Source organism: Oryzias latipes, chromosome 9 (assembly GCF_002234675.1).
Source record: "Oryzias latipes chromosome 9, ASM223467v1".
In the NCBI taxonomy this organism is placed as follows: domain Eukaryota; kingdom Metazoa; phylum Chordata; class Actinopteri; order Beloniformes; family Adrianichthyidae; genus Oryzias; species Oryzias latipes.
Genome location: NC_019867.2, coordinates 18,796,681 through 18,817,541, shown reverse-complemented (window position 1 = coordinate 18,817,541; position 20,861 = coordinate 18,796,681). Strand labels below are relative to the sequence as shown.

The 20,861-nt window shown below is 38.4% G+C and overlaps 3 protein-coding genes across 7 annotated transcripts; 1 reads left to right on the top strand and 2 right to left on the bottom strand.

Annotated features, from left to right (window-relative positions):
• The first annotated feature begins 370 nt into the window (after nt 1–370).
• LOC101157460 (4-hydroxyphenylpyruvate dioxygenase-like) lies at nt 371–4,471 on the top strand. Its single transcript, XM_004072520.4, has 14 exons — nt 371–544; nt 654–680; nt 805–867; nt 1,143–1,247; nt 1,513–1,555; nt 1,708–1,790; nt 1,874–1,963; nt 2,048–2,151; nt 2,233–2,310; nt 2,758–2,920; nt 3,011–3,082; nt 3,160–3,282; nt 3,444–3,560; nt 3,644–4,471. Exons 1-14 carry the CDS (start codon nt 542–544, stop codon nt 3,752–3,754), a joined length of 1,182 nt encoding a protein of 393 aa, XP_004072568.1. The 5' UTR covers nt 371–541; the 3' UTR covers nt 3,755–4,471.
• A 114-nt stretch (nt 4,472–4,585) lies between these two features.
• LOC101162134 (histone-lysine N-methyltransferase SETD1B-A) lies at nt 4,586–14,083 on the bottom strand. 4 transcript variants are annotated; one of them, XM_011479396.3, is made up of 18 exons: nt 13,867–14,083; nt 13,504–13,656; nt 13,277–13,381; nt 12,928–13,198; nt 12,736–12,848; nt 11,714–12,631; nt 10,934–11,611; nt 10,725–10,829; nt 10,589–10,637; nt 10,285–10,502; nt 8,903–9,029; nt 8,420–8,812; nt 7,230–8,189; nt 6,829–6,989; nt 6,630–6,758; nt 6,198–6,317; nt 5,955–6,092; nt 4,586–4,864 (listed from the first exon to the last, which is right to left on the bottom strand). In XM_011479396.3, exons 2-18 carry the CDS (start codon nt 13,639–13,641, stop codon nt 4,691–4,693), a joined length of 4,797 nt encoding a protein of 1,598 aa, XP_011477698.1. In that variant the 5' UTR covers nt 13,642–13,656; nt 13,867–14,083; the 3' UTR covers nt 4,586–4,690. The 4 variants fall into 4 exon arrangements, with proteins under 4 accessions (XP_011477698.1, XP_020561741.1, XP_020561742.1 ...); XM_020706082.2 differs by having other exon boundaries at nt 6,630–6,755; XM_020706083.2 differs by having other exon boundaries at nt 8,903–9,026.
• Nucleotides 14,084–17,641: 3,558 nt separating this feature from the next.
• LOC101161896 (calcium release-activated calcium channel protein 1) lies at nt 17,642–20,780 on the bottom strand. Of its 2 annotated transcripts, none has more exons than XM_011479395.3 (2): nt 20,708–20,780; nt 17,642–18,491 (listed from the first exon to the last, which is right to left on the bottom strand). In XM_011479395.3, exon 2 carries the CDS (start codon nt 18,483–18,485, stop codon nt 17,946–17,948), a length of 540 nt encoding a protein of 179 aa, XP_011477697.1. In that variant the 5' UTR covers nt 18,486–18,491; nt 20,708–20,780; the 3' UTR covers nt 17,642–17,945. The 2 variants fall into 2 exon arrangements, with proteins under 2 accessions (XP_011477697.1, XP_004072752.1); XM_004072704.3 differs by lacking the exon at nt 20,708–20,780 and adding an exon at nt 20,383–20,701.
• Nucleotides 20,781–20,861: the final 81 nt, after the last annotated feature.

Here is a 20,861-nt window from a genome sequence, read left to right as displayed (position 1 = left end):
CCAAACACCAGTGAGCCAATGAGAGGCCGGCTTGAGTGAGCCTCCTCTTGCCACTAAATACTAACACATGGGTCTTAAACATTTCTAGAAAAATGAGGCTGTAACTCCAAACATATGCACACTGTCAATTCATTTTTAAAGGAAAAAACATATAATTTGAATCAATGAAAAAAACTCTACAATTATTGTGTTACTATTGTTGTTGATGTAAACCTAACAAAAGGTTGTAAAACTATATCATTTTTTATAGGGACAGGGTTTAACCACAACTGTAAGCTTCCTTACTCTTAAGGTGAATTTAAAAACAAAAATAAAATGTTTGTGTATCCTTGTTGTTTAGCCACATTAGTGGCAACTAAAAATATTTTCCAAGAAACTGTTGTGTAACAGCAAACGTGCTCTCAGCATCGATCCCGTCTCCTCCACCAATGCCAGCTCCTCATTGGTGGGAGTGGATCTTTAAATTTCTTGCTCTGCTTTTAAACCTAAGTGTTGACTCAAGTTTTCTTCCTGACAGTCAGGTCAGACCGCCGCTACCAAGATGGTGAGTTCTTATTGAATAATTTTTCAATATTTTTCTGTTTAATTCATGATAAAACTTTGAGTTTTTGGCATTAGAATTGGTGCTTATCATCTTTTCTTCTTCATTGTAGACAACATACACAGACAAAGGAGAAAAGGTAAACAAGAAAATTTTATGGGAAATGTAATGGGTTTTTATTTTTTTGGCCTTTTGAATTCTTAAGTCCCCTAAAAGAAAAAGTATTTACCAAGGATCCACTTTTGTTACATTTTTGTTTTTAGCACGAGCAGGGCAGGTTCCTCTGCTTTGATCACATCACTTTCTGGGTTGGAAATGCAAAACAGGTAACGTAACTCGCGGCTGCTTGCAAATGTATATTTTTTCTTGAATAATTGTTTATGCTCAGATGATTTGAAATGAACACTAGTGATAAACTGCACAAACCATCTCACTGCACTTCATAAACCGGCAGCACAAACTGCTTAAAAACAAATCACCAGGAGATGGTGCTACCAGGCTGATAAAAGCCGGCTGTTGAGCCACAATTTGGGCAACTGTGACACACAATTACAGGTTTTGATAGAATTTTCTACTCATTAATAAAGACGTTGTTCAACAGGCTGCTTCTTATTACTGCAACAAGCTTGGATTTGAACCACTGGCTTACCAAGGCTTGGAGACAGGGAGTCGAGAGGTGGTGTCTCATGCAGTAAAACAAGGCAAGGTAAGGAGCTGCAGGAACAGCAGACCACATATGTAAGACAATGTATGCATTCAAAGTCAAAGTAACTGGTGTCACAGCAGCAAAACAAGAAATAATCCTAGTTCTACGTGTGAAAAAAATATATTTAAATGCGTGTAAGGCACTTTGTTTAGTTTGATCTGATGAAAAAGCCTTTTCACCTCATATTAAGTTAAAAACAGCACTGAACAAGCATATGAAGCTTAAGTGCATGACTGACTGCCCAGATTTTCTGTTCACGTTACAGATCATCTATGTCTTCTCTTCTGCCCTTAATCCTGGAAACAAAGGTAAACCTTTGTGATGTGTGGCAGAAATGAAAAATGTTGTGTGTTTTACCTGCAAATACGTTACCTGAAAATCTGAAAGTGCCACAGTGCAAGCTGTTTAAGAGATTCAGACGACTTTAGGGTTTTCCTGAAAGCTGGAAGTGTCTTCTCAGAGATGGGGGATCACATGGTGAAGCATGGAGATGGAGTGAAGGATATCGCATTTACAGTGGAGGACTGTGACTTTCTGGTCCAGGTAAAGGTGCTGATTTTTTGTAATGCAGCTGCATGTGCATTGTTATTTTATTTTTTATTTTTTGCAAAAATGGAACAACAAAGAAAGCCCGGGAGAGAGGAGCAAATATTATAAAAGAGCCACACACTCTGGAAGATAAAAAGGGAAAAGTCAGACTGGCTGTGCTTCGGACGGTATGAAGTCAAAAGAATTTACATCAAATCCTGTTGATTGATATTATGCTATATTTAAAGTCAACTTCTTTTTGAATGGTGTAGTATGGAGACACCACTCACACATTTGTGGAAAAAACCGGATACAAAGGTCTGTTTCTGCCTGGTTTCCATCCCCCTCTGTTTCAAGACCCTTTACTCACTAAACTGTAAGTACATTTGCTATTTCACAGATATATTTCCAATTAATATGCAATTTTGGTGAGTTCTAATCCAATCTTTAAATTCAGGCCTAGTGGAAAGCTGGACTTCATTGATCACGTTGTGGGAAACCAACCAGATGATGAGATGGTTCCAATTGTGGATTGGTAACAAACTTCTGAATATTTGTAACAGTAATGGTTATCACCTCCTCTACGTGGAACTTAACGTATTTGGATGTTGAGAGGGATCCAATTTCAAGAATCAGCATGACTTTGCAGTTTTGGAGGCTCAGTGGTTCTGCACATCTGGATCTTGTTTTCACCCCATGATACTGAAGAGGTGAAACAAGGCAGTTCTTCTAAAGAGCAAGCTCATTGGGTAATCCAGGAAAGAGGGGAGTAACAAGCTTGGGTTGGTTTTTTTTTTGCTTTGTTGAAAGGAAAAGCCCAAAACAATTTGACAAAAAAATCCCATCATTCTTTTGTTTATAATAAGTAATCCATCTAACCACTTTACATGTATTTCTAGCTGCTTGTCTGTTGTTTTGAGGGGATTTTTATGGTTTGAAGTGGCACTGATGCTTCACACTCTTTATGGTTTTGGATCAATAGGTATCAGAAAACTCTCCTCTTTCACCGCTTCTGGTCTGTGGATGACAAGCAGCTTCAGACTGAGTTCAGTGCCCTGCGCTCCATTGTGGTGGCAAATTATGAGGAGACTGTGAAGATGCCCATCAATGAGCCAGCCATGGGCAAGAGAAAGTCCCAGATACAGGCAAGTGTTTTGAAGTGTGATCAGACCAAACCCACAACTGAAACCGAAAAGCCCCGGTTGTGGGCTAACAGACACTTTGTTGACTTGCAGGAGTACGTGGATTACTATGGAGGTCCAGGAGTGCAACACATTGCCATGAACACATCCGACATCATCACTTCAGTGAGTATATTGAAGAATATTTTCAGCTTTTTAAGAGGAGCCATTTTTAAGAAAACAAATATTTACCAACAACAAAGGTTCGTAACCTGAAGGAGCGTGGGATGGAGTTCATGACAGTGCCAGACACCTACTATGAGCAGCTGAAGGAGAACCTGAAACACTCAAAGGTCAAAATCTCAGAGGACCTGGACGTGCTGCAGGTTGGAACAGTGTTCACATTTGATAAAAGTGGGATGTTTCATGAAGTTGTTTTTGACTTAATGTTCAAAAGAAGCAAGTTTGATGACAATAACAATAAACAGAAGGACTAAAAGTTGTTTCAATCATCCAAGCTGACAACCATTCTCCTCTGACCTTCCAGGAACTAAAGATCTTGATTGACTACGATGACAACGGCTATTTACTCCAGATCTTCACCAAGCCAGTGCAGGATCGTCCAACTGTGTTCTTGGAAGTCATTCAGAGACACAACCACCAGGTGCAATCACCAAAAAAAACAACGTTTTAAAGCAGATCCAGCATATGCCTTTTCATTCAAACTCATTTCCCGTTCATTTACAGGGCTTCGGAGCAGGAAACTTCAAGTCTCTTTTTGAAGCTATTGAAGCCGACCAGCAAGCTCGAGGAAATCTGACTGTCCTCACACCAAACGGAGACTCAAAAGACATGTGAATTCATTCAAGATTCTCACCTTTCAATGATGAAAACTCAACAATATTTCACCAAAAAAAGGACCAGGATAGCTTAGACACCAGGGGTGGACAAACTACGGCTGAGGTGTTGGAGGATTTTTTTTTTTGGGACGTTCTTGTACATTTTCCGAGCCAGACAGACATTTTTCTGAATATTCCAATACCACATGAATGTTTGCGTTTTTCCCTGACAGGCATCAGCCCATTAGTGTGATTGGCATTAAAATGAGAGGAAAAGACACACACATTCTTAAGCAAAAAGTCCAGAATGCTCTGTTGTATTAATTTTCAATCAAAATTAAAAAATGTTATTTAATCTAGATTCCATGTTATTTCTTCCTCTTATGAGGTGGATTACCAAAACACGCCATACATATGCTCCTGGTCTGGCCCTTTTAGAACCCTTTGTGGCCCACGAGTTTTAAAGTTTGCCCATCCCTGGCTTAGACTGACATGTTTCTGTGCTCAGAATCAACATTACAAGAGCTGGCATTGTAGGAAGGATTTTATTACCTATCTTTAACTTTCTTAACATCATGTCATCACTGAAAAAACGACTTTTAACTCTTGAACTTGTCGTATCAAAACATTACTGTAAGCTTAACGTAAGCAAATCACTGCTAAAGCTCTCATGAATGAAAACAGTACATTTTTCCTTTGGACATTCCCTTCAGATGAAATAAAAACTTCAAAAGTGCTGCCTGTTCTTCACTTAACCACATCTGATAATAACTGTGCTGTTTCCTAACATACAGGTGATTTTCTACAAGGTTTTTATTGGCATTACTTCAAAACTAACCTGATCAACACATTATAATTGATAGGCAGAGTGGAAGCTTATTTTCCTGAATCAAGAGTTTATTACTGTAAGTCACTTTTTGCCTCTGTTGTGCTTCAAAAGTCATTTAATCACAGATTAGTTCAAAGATCCTCTGCAGTTTTCTGCTCCACACAAACATGGTATTTTTGTGTCCTCAATGGGGAACTTGTAGTTGTACGTAATCTCCTCATTGATGCTTATTGGCTGACGGGAGTAAATCACAATCTTCTTCTGAGATTCCACAGATATGACCTTTGCGTAGCAGTTAGGCTGTAAGACAAAAACACATCCAGGAAGATCCACAAATGTTATGTCCAGACATGCACTGGTTTGCATTAGCAACTTTAAATGAGTCAGAAGTTGCTTGAGTCAGATGAATAAAATACAACAGAGTATTAGAACCACAATGAAAGATATATATGAAAATTAAGTTATAAAATATGAGAAAAAAGTAAAAAATTTACAAGAATAAACTTATTATGAGAAAAAGTCCTCATTCTATTAGGAAAAGGCCATGGTCTTTCGAAAATAATGTTGCTTGTGTGAGCCTCCATCCACATTACGTTCCGACTTAATCTATCAATGCAGCCATTTATGGCTTTAATTATCATAGAAATCCATATGCTATAATGCATTTGAACCTCTGCAACTGTACTGTTGGAAATGTAAACGGTGCGCCCATTGTGGGTCAAGAATCTTCATCTGAAGAGGCCCAGTTTCCTGCAAATACTTTTCAATGTCCTTATGCTTACAAAGTGTAGGTAAAAAGCATTTCCTTATTTGTGAAGCCAATGATGAAGTAACTGCTCACAATTTGTTCTATGTTTTTTATTCTAAACACAATATTGGTTCTTATTTTGTTGTTTATATTTTTTAGTCAACAGCCTTTTGCCATTTTTAATTTATGAGTTTAATCTTGTAAATTCTCAATTTATAAATTATGAAATTATAACTTAATTGTTGTAAAATATTGACTTTTTTACAAATAATTCTAAGATTTTATTCACATAAAATGTTGATTTTTTTCTCTCATAATTTAACTACTTTATCCTGGTCTTTTTTTTATTTTATTTTATTCTCTTTTTTTATTTTGATGGTGGGCCTTATATTCCATAGTAATAAACACACAACTGCAGCGAGTAAATTTGACAAATAGCCAGATGACAAGTTGCCTTCCATCATGGTTTTACCAAAGCAACAAGTGCACAAGTATAACTAACAGCTTTCAGATACTTTATCATTTTTATTATTGCAATATAATGCATATCAATAAATTACTGTATAAAGATTTGAAGTAGTTTCTTACAAAAGCTGCCCCCCCCCCCCCCCCCACACACACACACACACACTGTATACTCACATTACAGCTGTGGTTGATAAACCTCGCTAAGTTCCCACATTTAGTGGCATCTATAATGGTATCCTGGTCAATCCGAAACAAATAGCTGCCTCCGATGCCCTCCTCCTCATATCTCTGCTCCCTCCTGTCAGCGATGACCTGGTGAGACCCGAACCAAATAAAATATAAGGCTAAAAAGAAAAGGTCTTAGGGATGACATTAAATATATTTATCTCTTTGGACGGCTTCACATCAGCTTTTTACCTGTCGGATGGTTTCCCCTACATACTCGATCACCATTTCGTCGGCTGCTATGGGCTCCATAGCAAACAGGCCCCACTCGTGGATGTGGCTCCTGCTAAACCGAATTCTCTTTTTTCGGTACTGAGGAGATTTAAGTCACAGTGATACATAGTTCACAGAAACAACAGCCAGTTTAAGACAAAAAATGTTAATAAACCATTTTCCAATTAATAAACCATTTTGAAATTATGTACCGGGATCTTCATTAAAATCTGTATCTTTTTTGAAATACCAAGTAACATTTAAAAATAAATAGAGGATTTTACCATTTAAACATTTACCAGATCTTTCGTTTTATCAGAAATAATACATTTCAGGCTTAAAGCTACAAAAAATCAGATTTTAGGTCTTTAAACAGTGGAGTGCAAATATCTTCAGAAACGCTTTGCTCACTTTTAGCTGGTTGAACCGGACCAGGTCACTATCGCAGCTGAAGGAGGACAGCAGGCGGCGCTGTTCAGACCTAAAGTCTGAGCCAGATCTCAGTGAGGAGGGAAGCTGGGCTGGAACACGCGCTCCCTGCTGAAGAGGTTGTGAGTGAACAAAACCAACTCAATCCTATCAGCACATTTTCCCCTTTCCTCCTGAATACCTGAGCGTCTGTAAAGGGAGGGTTTGTGCTCAGCCTGGAGTTGGACAGGTTCTTCATCTTCTCCTTCCTGCTGATTTTGTAGAACCCTTCACTGCGAGCAGAACCGGTTCTGTGGAACGAACACTGATGCTCTTTGCTCCTCTCTAAATGGACCTTAGTCAGTGAACAGCGGTTAAGAAAGATAAGCACAGGACCAACACACAGAGTTGCTCTTAACATAAAGACTTGACTTTTAACCGTAGGACTTCAATTAAAATGAACAGTTAAATAAAATCTTTGTCAAAACCTAAAATGTACACATTAAAGAAATCTTTTTTTTTTAAACTTGCAAATGCTTATGATTTGATGATTACAAAAATAGTTAGTTTTAACTTGCTGTAAACTTTAGTAGAAAAGGATATGAGGATGAGAAATCCACGTGGTGTTCCTGAGCCACTCTGCACATTTCCCTTCCTCCCACAACTTTTCATAAGAAACCTTGAGATACCTTGCATCTTCTTCATCCAAACCGTGCTTCCAAAAGCTGTGAAAAATTTTCCATTCTTCATAAAGCGAACGCCACCGTTGAAGCCCAGCGTTTGAGAAGAAGCTTCGCCCGAGCTGTTTTTGCTGGTTCCGCTTTTTCCTTTTCAGCTTCTTCCACTGTTTGTGTTTTCCTGAAGATGGCTCCTCATTCTGAACACCGGGCATGTTTTCAAGTCCCTGCAGGGGTTTGGCTCTAGTCCAGTCATCGGTGTCAGACGAAGCTTCTGCGAGGCTGCATGGAGATGACATTGCAGTGGGAGATATTCTTAAAAGGTTAGGATGCGGTGAGGGTGACGAGGCAACCTTGGCTTGTGTTTGCCTCTCATGGGCTCTTAGGGGTAAAACAATGTCTCTTCCAGGTGTTTTGGGAGGTGTTATGTAAGGGTTACATGAGAGTGGTAGGACATCTGATGTCTCCATAGTTGTGTCTTCTGCCACTCCTCTGCCAGGTGTTGCTGGCGCTCTCTCTGAGTTGTAAGCTATCCTTTCACTGTCCTCTTCCTCCCCAGGAGTTTCAGGCATTTCTTCATACGCATCGCATGAAGCCAACGGGGAATCAACCTGCGCTGCTGCAAGCTCGCAGTTTGCTGAGGACAAAAAGAGGACTTCATTGATTTCATCTGATTCTGCTATTTCCAGCTCAGCCAGGACCCCCCTGCCTGGTGTTGGAGGCAGCTCAGCTTCTTCCACAATCGGAGTTGTTTTGTTTTTGATCAGAATGTCACCGTCTACTAAGCAGCCAGTGGGAGTTGGAGGCCTCAGTTGGTCTATCCTTGGTTCAAACTCGTCTGTCCAGTCAGGACTCCTCATGTCCACATCAGGTCCAGGCTCTTCTTCTACAAAGATATCATTATTAAATATAAATGAATGCTAAGGAATACCATTCATTTATTTACAAAGTAATTTGAAATCACAACAAGTGAAAAATATTATTTCATGTTTTGTGCAATTTTGAACAATTTGTAAATCTAAATTTAAGGAATTACCAGGAAGTCTTCATAGAATGTATTTTCCTCATGGCTCAAACTAACCTGATCTAGTGAAAAATAACATCCTGGAAATTTACCTGCAAGTCCCATGGGCGACATGTGGCACAAGCTCTGTGTTTCATTGGATTGAAGCACCATCACAGGATCCAAAGAGTAGAAGTCTTGCTGACAGGATGCATGGTTCTCGTCGGTTTGCTCGCACATATCTAACCAGTTCTGCAGGTCAAGATCCATCTGAGAGCCTGGAGTTAAAGGGTTTGAAGGGGTCACTGGAGGCTCGGTCTCATCTGAGTCTTCGTCTGATGATATCACAATGCACTCTTCACTCTCATCCTCCTTGATTCTTCCACTTGTGGTGCTCCGGTCAGAGGGGGAATCCTCAGTGCTTTGAGATGAGAACAATCTGGAGTCAGAGCAATACTCACTCTCCTCTGAAGAGCTGCTCTCTGAGACAGTTTCTGTTTCTGTAACTGATTAAAGAACACATTTTAAAAATTTAAATTGAATAAATCAATAATCAGTGGTGTTTGGTATAGAAACAGAGTGACCTTTAAACAAACCTTTGTATAAGTGATGTTCTTTGTCAGCTGTTTGAAACGTAACATCAGTGAGGTTTCTCCGTTCTTCTGCGGCGGTTTCTTCATGGTGTTGATAACTATCAGAATCCCCATCTGCATGACTGTCCTTCTAATCAAAGCATTGACAAAATGAAGGGTGTCAAATTGTCGCGTTAATTAATAGCAGACAAATTAGCAATTTTTTTAACACATAAATCAAATTTTCTATCTGTAATTATTATCTATTGTGTAAGGGATAATTCCCGGTAAATTACAACACAGAGGCCTGATTTCATCTACCATGAAGTCTATTGATTTCTGAAAATCGACACGTGTTTATAATCTCTAGCGCTTTGAGATTTTATCTAAAATGTAAAGCGCATTCTAAATAAAATCTATTATTATTATTACCATGGTCACTTACGAACAAATAAATGTTAAATCAATTATTAATACTTTAATCTTGTTACATTTTTGAGTTTAAATCCTTTTTTCACAAAAGCAGACTATTTGATACGCAGTGCGAAGCGTTGTCATGGTAACAGCGTCCACACTTAACTCGCTCTACTCTCACTCTTACCTCTCTTAAGAGAGGGGATGTCCCTTTTTACCACATTCTGTACTGTGAGGGGATTTGTTGCTTTTGACACATTGTGGAAAAATAAACTAAACTAAACTAAACTAAACTTAAACAAAAACTCTGTGGAAAGTGGTATTTATGCTGAACGTTATAACAAGTTAAACAATGGATAATTTTTCGCTTGTTTTTGTCCAGATGATGAAGCAAAAGTTTGTTTCAAAGAAACAAAGTCCAAAATCAAAGTAGTTCAATTCCTCCAGTGTTCCCTCCTGTGTTTCATCACCTCCATCTTATTTTCTCTCCTCTCTTTTATCTTCTGCTGCATCAGACTCTTCAAAATTATCAAATTCACCAAACAGGTTAAAGGAAACTATAAAATCACTCATGTCTTTTCTTGTAGTTGTGTTTAACTGTGACATAAGGTATGTCCACAAATGTTTTATGGGATATGGTATTAATAAGAAGTTTATTGTCGATATTTGGATTGCCTTAAAAAAATCCTCCTTGGTAGTGTAAAAGTAAAGGTTGACTTTATGAAAAAACTTCATAAAGTCAATGTTTTAGTTATGCTTTGATCTTTTACTGTCCCACAATGTTACGGATTTAAATGAAAATACCTCAAAATGAGTCTTTTCACAGCATTTTTTATGTTTGATTAAAAATAGATTATTTTGATTAATTATTTACAGGTGATTATGTGATATGATTAATTAATCGCACACAATAATTAATTGCATGATAGCACAAGACAAAATCATACAAAATACAACATTACTGTTTATAAAACAGGTTCTTTTTAATTTACCTTTGAGGTGTTTCCCAAATTCTGAGGCTCATCAGAAAGTGGAACAACAGCCTCAACTGGGTTCAAAACTGGAGTGTCATCTTCAACTCTTTCTTCTTTTTTGTCGTCATCACCATCAGTATCCCCATCACTGCTATCAAGGTCCAGAGGTCTTGCGTGTCTGCGCTTGGCTTTCGGAGATGCTGATCCTACTTGATCATTCGGTTCCACATTGGAATCTATTACAAACAATAACAAGGTTGCAAAACTTACAAAAACAGGAAAATTACTTTTTTTAATAAGTATAAAAACAAAAAAATCTCACTCGAAGTTTCAGAAAAATGTTGTCTCTCCTCTGATCGTTTCCTTTTTACCTGCACAAAGGTAAAGTTGTGTTCATAACAATGCAATCAGCAGTTTAAAATGTGTATATTTAACAGACACTGAGCGAATCACTGTACCTTAAAGGATGGTAGTGGTGTTTTTTTGCCCCGATCGGTAATGCGATTCAGAGGATTGTTTCTGTTTTTCAAGCATGTTCCCTTTTGAATAGGATGAACTTGAATCTGAGTAATAGAGTGATTTGACAAGCTTTAAAAGGGTATTTTCAACAAAGAAAGAAAGAAAAAAGTGTTTCAGTTGAGCACATCTTGAGAGGAGATACACTAACCTTTAATTTCTCCTCCTGACTTTTCCACCAGTCCTCAAAAGCCTTGAAAGCAACTCCTTCAATCATTCTACGTGCAATGTCCTTCCTAATGATCGATCTCAGCTCATCCATGAGGGCGTCCAAAACTTTTTCAACTATGACTTTATGAGGATTTTCATGAGCAGGAAGATAACTGGGTGGTGGCACAAAAGGATTCATCCTGGGAAAGGGTGGAGCGGGCCACGGTGGGCGAATGAGCGAGAAAGGCGCACTCCTGAGGGTTTTAAGACTCCCCTGATCTGACGAGGCTGCAGGTTGTGTGGGTAAATGGCCCATGTGTACAGGGGGCGGTATGGGAGGTGGCAGCATTACAGGTGGAGGAGGCAGAAGAAAAGCTGGTGGGGGAGGGATAGAGGGAGGTGGTGGAATTGAGACACCCTGAAAAGGAATCCAGTTTGGTGGTGGGATGGGAATTGTGCCGTCTGGAAGGCGAGGTGGAATTGGTGGAAGAGAAGATGGAGGTGGAAGCAGGGGATTAAAGAAAGGAGTTTGGGGAGGACCTGAAGATCTGACCAGAGAAGGACCTTCAGGGATGATGTTGGGAGTCGAGCCACTTAAGGAAGAACTGGAGGTCTCTGCTGCAGCTTCAGGCTGTTCTTTATTTGGATGCCTCCTATCCTGGTTTGCAGTAAGATGCTTCTGAGAAAGAAAAATATTAATATAATCTGTTACTAATTTGACAAAGGAAACAACACATTGTTTTCTGGAAGTTGGAAGTGAAATTTAATCTAGTGAAATTACCTTTGAGCATAACAAGTGAGATGTTTCTACAGCTTTGTCACCATCTCTGTAAGCACTTCTCTGACAAGGAGTCATTTCAGATGGACGTTGGGAGGTTTCTTCAAGTAAAAACTGCTCATTATCACTTTCACTAAGTGATGTTGGACTGACATCCACCAAATCCTTGCAGGAATGCTGTGGGCTGCTTCTGAAAGGTCCATGGGGGGAAAGGGCAAAAAGTTCATAGGCTGAAAAAGCCTCTGTAGGAGCGGAACAAGATGAAGCTGGGCTGTCCCGGGAATTTTCAGAGGGTTCTAAAGTCTTTATATGAAAGCCAGATGGGATCTCACTATTAGTCAACAAACTTTCAATACGAGAGTCCAAACTCTCTGCTTGTGGTTGGAGATTTTGCTGCTCAGCTGACACATTAATGGTTAGGATGCTGAAAGAGTCAGGCGTGCCTCCAGACCCCTGTAATGGGGAAGCAACAGTATAGGAAGACTCTTCATGGGTGGACAATTGTGTAGTCCTACTCCAGGGTCCAGGCTGGTGGACGTTTCTTTGTTTTTCTGTCAACAGTGAGTCTGGAGGATGTGGCTGCCAAAGTTTCGAGGTAAAATGTAAACCCTGTCTGGACCTTTTGTGGTTCCTCACAGGTTTACGAAGGGAAAGCTCATGTCTCAAAACTTTGTGAACACTGTAAGTGGAAGGCTCCCCCTGGAGGACCGGAGTCGCTTGAAGACTAGAGTAGCAGGAATCCTGGGATAAAGGAGTCGCTGTCAAGCAGGGAGTGCGAGGGGTTCCCTGAGATTGTGGTGTGTACCCAAAGCTACAAGGTGTGTCCTGACAAATACTGAAGTATGCTGTATCCAGAGAGAGGGGTGTTGCGATGCTGGCTGGACTGGAGAACGCCCCCTGTTGCTGAGCAGATGTGCTGTCCTGGAAAAAAAGAAGAAGAAACCAAGTATAATCAAAACATCTTTTTTTTGTTCAAATGAGAAAATACAAGTTCAAAGACATCATAATTGGCTTTAAATGCTTACCAACAAGCGTTTGACTAAGCTTTGCAGAGCCTGTTCACTGCTATTCACCGGTAATGTCCTGGGAGCGTACAAGCCGCTAAGAAGAAGCTGAAGATATCCTGATCTATTTTCACCTGGCAAATTCCACATTAATATGAATCAAGCGTTTTGATAATACACATATTTCTTCAGTTAAAACCCAACCTTTTGTACCTTTAGGATCAATCTCCACATGAATAATATTTCCCATCACAGACGTTTGATGAAGGTGCTTCACGGCCTCTTTTGCTGCCTTCACTGTGTCAAACTCCACTCTTGCAACCCCTAAATGTTTCTTGGTATTTGGATGGTAAAATATTTCCACGTCTTCCACATTCCCATATTTCTCGCAAATATGACGCAAAAACGTCGCATTCACGTTGTCATTAAGTCTGGAAAGAGTTACTTCCCTGGGAGGAACTGCTCCAACGTACCATTCATCAATCTGGGGGGAAACAATGGTATATACTGTTGTTATTTGTAATTAAATTCTAAAAACAGTTAAAATCCCAATATATATTACCTTAAACTTCGCAACCGAAAGGTCAGGCTTAATGTTTTTGCTCCACAAGCGGCACACGCGGGGATCTTTGACGGTGCTGATGGGAAATAATCCTATATCCTCCACCTGGGAAGAAGTTACAGCAATGTTATAATAAAAGTTATTTTTAATTAAGTTATTATCACATTTCGGGAAGTACATAAACTATAAGAAAAGGAAAAAAGACAGAAAAATAATGAAATACTCACGGGAATGTTGAAAAACTGTCCGTCAAAGCGGTACACCTTGTATAATCCTTTAGTAAGTGCGGGATCAATCATCAGCTTGCAACTTTTCCAGTGCTGCGGAGGCCTGTCTTTCTCTGCATTCTGTTTACTGCTTTCCATTACATTTATTAAAACCTGGAATTGCAAATAAATAACGCTCAATTTTGTAGTGCGCTAAATGTAGCCTGAAGCTAGCAGAAGATAGTCCTCCGTGATCGGTTAACACACCCGAACAGGTGATGGAGAGCATCACCTGTGTCCTCACCTCACAGCTGGTTACATTAAAACGTAGTTTCTACACTAAATCTCTCTTACTTCTACATGAAAACTTCTAACGGGTCTTACCTGGACCGAAATAATCTTTGAAGCGACAACATCGTTGCAATGCTGGAGTTTTACGATGTTATTATGTTTTACGTTTCGTTGCTCAGGTTGGATAACGGATCCATCCGCCACCAGGCAGAGACAAAAAGTAGATCGTTCAAACTGCGGAGGAACATCAGAAATCTCAGCAAAGGTGATAGTTAGGCTGGCAGTGGCATTCGGATCTGTTTACGGAAACAAAACATATTTTTGTTTGTAACCGATTAAAAACAGACAGCTGTAAAAAAAAAATTGCATTACACGTTTAAATTATAACATATGGTAAAACTTAAGAACCAACATTTCTGTGAGAGTTTTTGATTGGAGAGTGTTTAGACCTGACACCTAATGGCCTGTTGTTGTGCTTTAAATAATTGAAATATATCCTAGGTGGGTATAAACACAATGTACAAAAACATAGCTATTTATATTAGTGCTGCCTGAGGTGTAGTGGTTAGCACTTTCACCTCGCTGAAAAAAACGGTCATGGTTTAATCCCCAGCTGGGACTTTTCTGTGTGGAGTATGTATGTTCGCCACATACATGTGGGTTTTTTCCAGCTTCGTCCCACATACCAAAAACATGCTTTGTTGGTTAACCGATAAATCTGAAACTGTCCCTATACCATACCTATAGGCATGATTGTTAGTGCGTGTGGTTGTATGTCTCTGTGTGGTCCAGTGATGGACTGGCCTTCACCAAACAGTAACTGGGATAGGCTCCAGCATCCATGTGTCTCCAAAATGGGTTTAGAAACTGGATGTAGGATCGGTATGTTCTCATCATTAAAATTGTCAGAGACGTCAGTTTTCAAACAATAGAAACAAATAAGTAAAAAAAAAATCCCATAAGTTGTGCAAAAAAATCCAGTTATAATCAGAAATTGTAACTATTTTTAAAAAAATTTGTGGACAGACTGGAGATGCTCCAGACATGAGATTGCACCTCATCCAGAGGTGGGCATTGAGGGCCGCAGTCCTGCATGTTTTCCAGCATACCCTGCTCTGGCATGTTCTGATTGGCTGGACACACCTGAACCAGGTAATCAGCCATGAGTAGGGCAAGATTATTGGCTGGACACACCTGAACCAGGTAATCAGCCATGAGTAGGGCAAGAGTATCTGGAAATCATGCAGACACACCGGCCCTCGAGGCCTGGAATTGCCCACCCCTGCCTCATGCTCTGCCTTTCACTAAAGGCACTAAAGACATGCCTCATAGATTAACTAGTGGCTCTAATTCATCCTGCATGGGTGACCCTGTACTAGTGACCTGTTCAGGGTGTATCCCACCTTCACCCAACAGTAGTTAGGTTGGCTCCAGCAGCCCTGCAATCCCAAAAGGGTTCCGTGGGTTCTGAAGATGAAATGTTAGATGGTTTTGTACTTTACATATGTTTATCCCACCCATTTTGGCCACACAAAGACTTACCACCAAATTCATTTTTGTATTTTTCTTGTGTCTGCTAATAAATAAAACTCTTTATAAAATACAGTAAAATAAACATTTCTATTTGCACTAATTGTAGAACAATTGGTAGCCTATTGCCTATTGTGTTGCAGTTATGGCTTCTCAACATTCTTAGTGCAGTTAGTAGCTGAATAGGAGCAAACGAGTAAAAGAAACCCTGAACAAGAACAGTTCATTATACTAAATTCTGTTCTATTTGGAGGGATCAAGTAAATACCACTGCTGGCAAAAGAGCAAGGAGAGTCAAAGACCGAGGGAAATTGGATGCCTTGCTAAAGTTTATGCAGATGACTAACAGTTTACGTTTCACACAAACATGAAACATATCCAGGAATTTCCTGTGTGGTTTTCTTTTTATTGCCACTGCTGAAGTGTTTTTTTCTTGCATTTCGCTCAACGCAGACACAAAAAAATCTTAAACCTCAAACTGAAAACAGAAATTTCCTGTTGAGTCAAAAACCAGAGCTGCCAAGATCAAAACAGTAAAACGTTTAATAAAAAGTCATCTCAAACTTCAAAATAATCCATCAAATACACTCGATTAAATAAATATAGCACAAATTAAACCAAAACGCCACATCTTCAGTTGTGTTCTCTGTTTTATAGAAATGTAAAATGTTTTTTTTTTTAGATTAAAATGTTCCCAGCCTACTATTTTAATATACAGTTTGTACAGTAGACCATTTTTTATTTTTTGCATCATATACATGTTTTAAAAATAATTTCAAGAGAATTTTATTATTCAGGTCTGCAAGACGAATGTCTTACCATATCTCAAATTAAAATAAATGCTTTTTGTGTATTACAGTTTACAGGCAATGTAACAGTGTAACAATTGATTCACAGTAGCATCAAATACCTAAATATATGAAAATAAACTTTACTTGTGAAAAAACATATTAATATTTGAATAATATGCTCACATTTAAATGTTCCACTTTTACAGTAAAGAAAATAAAGACAATGATCATGTCCAAGTAGAACCATTAAGTCATGAGCCACCAGGTGTAAAAAATACACATATGTACTCTAAACTTCAAAAAAAAAAAAAAGAAGCCAATGTGAAAACTTGCTCAAGCTTGTAAGCTAAAACTGGGTGCAAAAAACTGCAGATTTTTAAACATTACCTTTGATTCTGTCATTTTTTGGAAGAACTAGTAAAACACTCGACATGTGCAAGAATTGGAGAGTTTCTGGTAAAAATTGTAATTGGAAAAGCATTGAAGAATAAAACAAAACATTAGTTTTCTGAACGAAAGAGAAATAACTGTTCGCTTATAATTGCTAAAAATTCCTTTAACAAATTTGTTTCCTTCTTTGGAAAAATTTGCATCACATTCATGCATTATTGATTGAACACCTCTTCTTAATGTGCCCATTGAAAATACAGGTTATTCAAGTCTACTGTTTTGTTTATTGTAACAGTTTTTTGGTGCTTATTAGAAAGTAAGACCAAAAAACAAAGTGTAAATCAATAACAATGCCAAATAATCTTAGTAAATTTACTGTGACAATGAACAGCACCAAGGTTCAGTACATTATGGAAAAGCTTTTTTTCCAGAAATGTGGCTTGAAAGACCCACTCCAATGAATTTGATGTTTTTGGTGTTTGCATTTGCATTTTTCTCATTTATAAAGAAAATTAAGAGTAAAACTGTGTTTCTGAGTATTTCTTTATTCAAATCATGGTGAGTCAGGAGCAGACGAAAAAATGCCATTTGAAAAAGCTTGTAGTTGTGACGTCAAATCTACAATAGCCACGAGCTCCCTGCTCCGCTCCATTACGATGCATCGCTAAAGTTAACTTGGGGTCGTGAGGGGGCTGTAAAATGTGGGAGAGTGTGTAAACAAAGAGATCATGGGAAATAAGCGCTGGCTTACTTCTGTGCCACCAGTCCCTACAACTCAGATGGTAATTTCTAATGAACTCCTGCCACCCTGCAGAAACTATGTCCTAGAAAAATGACACAGGTTTTCGGATTTTGCTGATAAACTGCATAATCATAAGCAAAAGACCAGGTTCAAAGTAGATCAAAAGATTATTGAAGTGGGATTTTAAAGCATTTGGGCAATATTTTGCAACCATATTTATTCAACACAAAAGTGAGATATAGTAAAGCTTCGGCCAACAAATAATAATAATAACATACCACAAATGACTGAGTGTCATTCGTGTCCTTGGGTTTCTTGTAAGGCGCTTTAAATAAAATGGATTATTATTTATTGTTACTATTATATATTCATTTTAGATCCTATCGTTTATAAATAAATCAAGACAATTTATTTCTACACAGTAAAGAAATTTGGCTCATTTATTTTAAAAAGGTGAAGTACTGCTTTTATATAAACATCTCAGCATTTTTGGAAGATAATTTTTAAATATTGGCAACAAAAGCTATGAGAAAAAAATACATTCCACCTTCAAAGATAAGACAAGTCTGGTGAACATGCAGCATGTAGAACACAACTCAACTGAAAAGCCATCTGTGCAAATTTGACAAACACAAACAAATTTATCATGGAAGGTACCTGCTGAGTGTCCATGTTTTGTTTTGTTTTGTTGTTGTTTTTTCCACACTCAGCCTCTGAAATCAGGGGAAATGGACGGGCTTTAGCTCCTCGTTCTCAGCCGTGTGGTCCAATTGGTTGTGCAGGTTGATGACCTGCTCCAACTCTCGGATCTGCCTGTCCGTTTTATGGCTAACCAGCGTACGGTAGAAGTGGACAGCAAAGACAATGAAGACCAAGCCAAATGGCACCATGATACAGGTGGAAGCGATGGCCGCCGCTTCGCCGGAAGTGATGGTGCCATTATTTACCTCCTTGTTGTTCTTGAGTGGCAAAAACTTCACCCAGCACAAGAGCGTCACCTCTGTCAGGAACAGGAATGTGCCGATCACAGTGGAAAAAGCCCAGGCTAGTTCAATGTGATGGTGCATACGCTCATGTGGAGACTCATTGACAGAGTTGAGGTTGTGCACGTTACTGACCGCCTCCAGATTCGGGAGGATGCAGGTGCTGATCATGAGGGCAAAGAGATGCACTGCAACCAACACTGTGGTGCACGCACTGAAGGCTATCAGAAGCCCCGGTGGGTACACGTGGTCCGCCTCAAGCTGTACTTCCACCATGGCAACCTGGGAAACAATAACACACAGAATATTTGCTGTAGTTGCAATTTTTTTTCTACAAATACATAATAATTTTTTTTTGTTTTACCAAACTGATGTTTGAAGTCAGGAAAAGCTATTTTAATAGAAATGCTTACACAGATGTCCTGCTTTTAAGGCTGCCATCTCAAGAATTATGCAAATACGTTTTCTTTTGTCTTATTCCCCAGTGGAGTTGGCCTCCTGTGTTCATTAGACAATCTTGATTAACCCGTTGATACTGAAAAATCTAGATTTTAACCCCCCTCAAGACTAGAAGAGGATTTAAAAGGAGTTTCCTTGCTTTTGCGGTCACTCATGGATCTTATCTGTGTGTGACACCAAGTCAAAGCGCTGACATGGACTCTTTCAGTAATGTAAAAAATAACATGGCAGATGGCAAAAAAAAAAAAAATCATAAAATGTTGTCTGTTGCTGAAATAATCACAAATCTCACATATTTCAAGATGAAAAGTAGCTGTTTGGGCAATGCAAGGGGAAAAATGTTAAATTGTTGGGGTTAAAGATGCAGATTATGTATAGTTTAAGGGAGAAAAGCTCTGCATCAATAAAAACAAAAAATGTGCTTCTCCTAAAGATCTGTAATTAAAATACAAAAATAAAACACAAAATGAGTTAATCAAATTCTCATCTAAACTATTTTTGTCTTTAATCAGGAATCTGCAACCTTAGGCTCCAAAGCCTCTTTTATTACTCAATTGTGACTCTTTGGCTTTAAAGAAAAATGGAGATGCTTAGGAAAAAATAAGTTACGGTAGTTATTGACACAGGATGTATTTTATTTTGAAAGGAACTAGTATAGGAACTAGTATGTGCTGCTGCCTAAACAAAACCAATAAATAAATTGTTATACAAACAGAAAAAATAACATTGTTATATTTCAATTATTTTAAATATTTAAATGATGAAATAATTAAAAATTTGACAATTGAAAGGCTTCATGGCCACAAAAAAAAAGTGTATTTTTTCCAAACCGTGAAGTGAGACTTTGCAGCTCAGGCTGGGTTTTTGAAAGTAAGCAACTAGAAAAAAGGGCTATTTTAGCATAAAATGTTGCAGACCCCCAGCCTAAATGCAAGGTGTGGAGGTTTGTAGATATTTTTGATCCACCTCTTAAGGTTTTATAATAAATAGTCATATTAATGCTATGACTACTTGAAAATAGTCATACTATTAATACTAGACCGACTTTATTAATAATAATTTTTAGTGTCCAAGCATAAAAATAAACGATGGGATTATTATTAATAATACAATAAATAAAGAGCAGTTAAAGTGAGGCAGTACACTTTAACTTTCCTTTTTACATACTATCTCTAAAATGTAAACTTAAATTCTTCCCATTTAGTATTAGTAAATTTAGTATTGAAAAAGTATTTAGTTAGTACTTCACATACACAGACTACCCAAAACATGGTTTATAGCATACTTGCCATACTTATGCCTAAACTCAAGCATACTCAATAAATTAAACTTTGAGTGTACTATTTTTTGTTGCCAATTGATTTAATGTTGCTTTGTAAATTGTAAGCTGTCATTTTAAGGCTAATTTTCCAACAGTATGTTCATCAATTTAGATCATAACGCTTTTTTTTTTACAGTTAAACTAAAAAAATGTTTTAAATTAGTTGCTGCTGACTAAAAAATTGTTTTAAATTAGTTGCTGCTGTGTGCTTTTTCATGTGCGTTTCTCATTGCGTCATTCAAACTGCAGCATTGTTTTGACCCTGAATGAACGGATGCTGCGACTGCCGCTCACTGACTGAGCAGTAACGGGGCCTAAATAAAGGCGTGAACGCCGCCACTCTTGAGAAACCCGTAAACCAACTGCGCGCATCTCGAAGACAAACAAACTTACCATTGCGAAACCCGACAGGAGTGCTGAGGTTCGACTGGTGGCTTTTAATTTAGCTCGACTCAGATACAACTTTCTCCACGACAGAGCCTGGAGAGAGTGCTCGCTACTCATAACGAAAGTTTTTGCAGTGAAGAAAACGTCGAACTATTTTCCTGAAAGCCGAAAAACTTTTGTTTTTTACACTGACGACGGATTAAACGCCAGCACAAAAAACTGCGTACTTTTTAAGATAAATACTATGACATGAACCTGCTCGGAGAAAGTTAGGAAGTTATGTCAAAACTTTGGCGCAACAGCTGACAGTAAGGAAACTCAAGATACCCACAATCCAATGCGTCCGATGGACTCGCCCCTTCCCTCTGCGTGCCACTGATTGTACAAAAGTAAAAGTGGAAATGTTCCTTCATAATCTTTTAAACACAGACACAGTTGAATGTCTAATTTATATGAAAACAATCTCAATTTAAATTTAATCGGGC